This window comes from Branchiostoma floridae, chromosome 14, assembly GCF_000003815.2.
Source record: "Branchiostoma floridae strain S238N-H82 chromosome 14, Bfl_VNyyK, whole genome shotgun sequence".
NCBI classification, from domain to species: domain Eukaryota; kingdom Metazoa; phylum Chordata; class Leptocardii; order Amphioxiformes; family Branchiostomatidae; genus Branchiostoma; species Branchiostoma floridae.
The window spans coordinates 19,728,173-19,733,194 of NC_049992.1; the positions used below are offsets into that span (position 1 = coordinate 19,728,173).

Here is a 5,022-nt window from a genome sequence, read left to right on the forward strand (position 1 = left end):
ACGAATGAGTAACGTGTTCTTTTAGTATGTCTTTTTATTATTTTCCAACAATGACAATTCAGCTTTGATAATTCAGCTTTTGTTTTCTTGCTGCAATGGTGTATTCCATATGTCCATGGGTTCTTATTGCATGGGACTTAACATATGGTTTCATGACTATTTCCAGACCACCTTCAGGCCCCCCTGGATGAGTACGTATCCCAGCTGCCCGAGGTGCGGATCATCCGCAGTCCGACCAGACAGGGGCTCATCAGGGCCAGGCTACTGGGGGTCAAACATGCCAGAGGGGAGGTAAGGTTATGCTTTTTTGTACCCCACCCATTGAGGGGATTTGTATACGGTAATGTATAAGGTAGTGAGCAGGATAACTATGAAGTGGGTTTACTTTTTTCATTTATTACCTACCTGTCCATTTGAAAAAAATATTGCAATCTATCAAAGTATGGATATTTGGTTGGACCTCACATTGGAGAACACTTCATTCGACAGCAAACATCTGTTGGCTGTGATTTACGATGTGTATACTGACACCATCTTCATCTCTGTAAAACGCGAGAAGATTTCGACCCGGTATGTCAAATAAGGCATAGAGTTCTAATAGTATTTCGTGTGGGTACCTTTGTTCATTGAGTACATACGCTCATCAGGTATTTATATTTCAGGCATACCATAGGTATGGTGAAATATATTGTATTCGTAATGTTTCTTTCTTTCTTTCTCCTGTCAAATCTTCGGAACACGGTATCTCCGTTGTTCCTCAACCGAATGACTTGAAATTTGGCACAAGGGTAGAGTGGGCCAATACCCTCGGGCGTTTTTTTCATTTTTTTCATATCTATCTCTTAAATGATTTTATTAAGGTTTTTTGGTCATCTTAAGACCAAAACTGTATATTTGGGCCCCCTGTACCCTGGTATTATAACCGAATGAGCTGAAATTTGGCACAGATGTGCCTTGATAAGTCCCCCATATAGATTCAATATCAGTTTTGGTGTACAGTACAACAAAATGCTTATTTTTGCAATTTTTTGACCAATTTTTGACCAAAAAAGGACACTTTTGGCCCCTGTACCCTGGTATTACAACCAAATGAGCTGAAATTTGACAGAGATGTGCCTTGATAATGCCCCCATATAAATTCAATAACACTTTTGGTGTACAGTACAACAAAATGCTTATTTTTGCGATTTTTTGACCAATTTTTGACCAAAAAAGGACACTTTTGGCTCCTGTACCTTGGTATTGCAACCGAATGAGCTGAAATTTGACACAGATGTGCCTTGATAATCCCTTAATATAAATTCAATAACACTTTTGGTGTACAGTGCAACAAAATGCTTATTTTTGCGATTTTTGGCCAATTTTTGACCAAAAAAGGACACTTTGGGCTCCTGTACCCTGGTATTACAATTAAATGACCTGAAATTTGGTATAGATAGGCATTAGATACTTGGTAACAAGATTCAAGTAAAATTTTTGACATAAACAACTTTAAAATGATTAATTTTGGCACTTTTCTGAGGGGAAATTTGTTTTCTTTTGGCCTCCTGACGTGACCTTCCGTGACCCCGCACAGAGCCACACCTGTGCGCGTCAGCCGGAGAGTTAATTGAATCAAAGACCTAGCCAATCAGCGAAGAGGAGGCCAAAGGCTAATTAATATTCATAAGCGGGGCCTCATGATCCCGTATATAGCAGTGTTCCCGCCAGGGGGAGCAAAGCCCGCCTAAGGCTCTCGCATTTTAGACTATTCAGAAGGCTTTATATTGTATTAGTTCTTAGGGGCATATCTATGATAATCGCAGCAGTCACTTAACTTCTCTTCAGGAGTTTAGCGTAACACTGTTTCAGGTCAAACCGTCAAAGGCAACTAAAACAAACTTTAACGTTACTGAGTTCAACAGTACTTATAACTTGTTATCCGAAGTTGAAACGCTAGCGATGGTATTTTCGCTGCGCTGTTAGCTCCGTGCGACTGTTGTTGACGGTCTTATAACGGTATATTTTGCACCCCTGTACCCTGGTATGAGTAACATTTGGTATAGATAGGCATAATATAGTTGGTAAAATGATCCAAGTAAAATTTTTGGCATAAAGTACTGTAAAAGGCTTAATTACAGCACTTTTTTTAGGGGAAATTGGTTTTCTTTCGTTCTCCATGCCGTGACCTTTCGGACGTTCACCCCACAGAGCCGACATCTGCACCTGCGTCTAGCCGGCAGGAAGAGTTAATTCAATTAATGGTTCAGCCAATCAGCGAAGAAAAAAGCGAAGGCTAATTAATATTCATAAGCGGGACCACACAATACGTTAACTTGAAGACTCAGGCCGTACAGACTTCTCGCCAGGATTTTTTCAAAGCGTCGGACAGGGGTCCGGGGGCCGCCGAATGTCCCTGGCGGGGTCCAGGGGCAGGGCCACTGTGGGGGGGACCCAGGTGGGCGAAGCCCCCCCGGAAGCTCTTGCATTTTAGGCTATTGAGAAGGCTTCTTTTATCAGTTTTTTTAGGGCCATATCTACGATAATCGTAGCAGTCACTTATTTCTCTTCAGCAGTTTGACTTTAAAATATTTCGGGTCAAAGCTTCAAAGACAACTAAAACCTCATAAACAACAAACTTTACTTAGCTCAACAGTATACAAAAATATTGTACGGGTTGCCATCCTTAGTTGAAGCGCTTATTTATAGCGCTAGTATCTTCGCTGCGCCGTTAGCCGCCGTGCGACTTTTGTTGACGGTCTGATATCCCTACGTCGCCGCCTCGCTGATATTCCCACGGACATGTTTCAAAAAAAATACCCAGCAAAATACGCTGTTCTGCGTCAAATTCTATTCTATAAAACTCAGTGTTACAGTCTAAATATTTTGTAGAAGCACCGCTGTAGGAAAGAAGGTTCAAGCAATGTAAAACATCACGTAGCATGAAGTTCGCTGTCAACTGGCACACAGCACATGACTGTTTGAAACTCTAAGTCTAATCAACAGCCGTGTTTGATTGATAGCCGGCGGTCCTATGATGAATTCGGCGAAAGGTGCGTTAGTTAGAAAATCTGCGTTTAGTTTTGATACGTAATTATAAGTTAGACAGTGGCGAGAATGATTATTTTCTCATCAATATTTCTCTTCAGAATTATTTGAACTTAATTGTACATCTAAACAATTGGCTTACCTGTGCAATGTTTATATGATTAATGATCAGTGTACTGAAATCATGTGTAACGTATGGCTCCTAGTCAATAGATCAGCATTTTCTCTATAGTGACCACCTGTCTATAGTGGCCACATTTCCTAGTGCTGTTGTTGTTTGGCATAAACTTTGAACATTTAAATTGTTAGTAACTTTAAACTGCCAGAGTTTCAGCCCAATAAAACACTCTCAGCGCCAGGGTATGAACAGACTGACCAGACAGACGAAAATAAATCCTCGAACAAGGTTCAATCGTATCTTCCGGGTCTGGCAGGAAGTTGTTAAACTAAAATAAGAATAGGCTCGATGGTTGATTGCATACAAAGTAAAACAGTTTAACAGTTTTACAGCTTGAAGAAAACAAACGCTCCTACAGTACCTGCACCTGCTTGATAATTATTAAATCGTATGCCCTACTTGAATAAAAAAAGTTCATTGCAATAATAAATGTACCCACATCACAAGGAGCTTATACTTTTTTAAACTTACACCTAGTTATCGTACTGAAAATTGTTAATGACATTACATGAAGTCATTCAACAATTTTCAGTCATGATGAAAATTTTCTGAATGGAAGGTGTGATTATTGTCATTTTCTGAAAAATAGAAGCAAGCTCTGTTTTTACCTGGAGTCAATTCACAATACCAGTCCACTTTGGGGGATAATGTACTGTTAAGAGGATGTTCCATTTTTGCGCAGGGGTGATTTGGAACAGTCCAATGTTGCGTGGGAAGGGGTATGGCTGAAATATGCTGTATTTGCTCTTAAGCAAATGTCGGCCTTTCTAGTTGATAAGGAATGTCTTGGTTAAATTTTGCAATCACAATATTACTTGCCTGACGGTAGAGAAATGCTAGAATTGAGGTTTTTGATTGTTTAAAGTGGAATCCTGCTGTCACGATAGTATACTGTACTTGAACTGTAGCCCGCTTGACCCTTTTGGCCTTTCTGACCATAGCCCTTCTGGCCCTTTTGGCCCTTCTGACCATAACCCTGCTGGCCCTTTTGGCCCTTCTGACCATAGCCCATCTCGCCCTTTTGGCCCTTCTGACCATAGCCCATCTCGCCCTTTTGGCCCTTCTGACCATAACCCTGCTGGCCCTTTTGACCCTTCTGACCATAGCCCATCTCGCCCTTTTGGCCCTTCTGACCATAACCCTGCTGGCCCTTTTGACCCTTCTGACCATAGCCCATCTCGCCCTTTTGGCCCTTCTGACCATTTTGTCCTTTCTGTCCCACCTCGCCTTTCTGGCCGATGCCAAGAGAACCCTTTGGTCCAGCTTCACCTTTCTGTCCCACCTCTCCTTTCTGGCCGATGCCCAGAGAACCCTTTGGTCCAGTGTCACCTTTCTGTCCCACCTCGCCTTTCTGGCCGATGCCAAGAAAACCCTTTGGTCCAGTGTCACCTTTCTGTCCCACCTCACCTTTCTGGCCGATGCCCAGAGAACCCTTTGGTCCAGCTTCACCTTTCTGTCCCACCTCACCTTTCTGGCCGATGCCCAGAGAACCCTTTGGTCCAGCTTCACCTTTCTGTCCCACCTCGCCTTTCTGGCCGATGCCCAGAGAACCCTTTGGTCCAGTATCACCTTTCTGTCCCACCTCTCCTTTCTGGCCGATGCCCAGAGAACCCTTTGGTCCAGTATCACCTTTCTGTCCCACCTCTCCTTTCTGGCCGATGCCCAGAGAACCCTTTGGTCCAGTGTCACCTTTCTGTCCCACCTCGCCTTTCTGGCCGATGCCCAGAGAACCCTTTGGTCCAGTATCACCTTTCTGTCCCACCTCGCCTTTCTGGCCGATGCCCAGAGAACCCTTTGGTCCAGTATCACCTTTAGAC

The 5,022-nt window shown here is 43.0% G+C and overlaps 1 protein-coding gene across 1 annotated transcript in view; it reads left to right on the top strand.

Moving 5' to 3' along the window:
- The window catches only part of LOC118430491 (polypeptide N-acetylgalactosaminyltransferase 5-like), a 17,167-nt gene that overhangs the window by 6,172 nt on the left and 5,973 nt on the right, over positions 1 to 5,022 (top strand). The window contains exon 4 of the mRNA XM_035841398.1: positions 167 to 291. Coding sequence (XP_035697291.1) covers positions 167 to 291 — 125 coding nt within the window. The remainder of the gene's footprint in view (positions 1 to 166; positions 292 to 5,022) is intronic.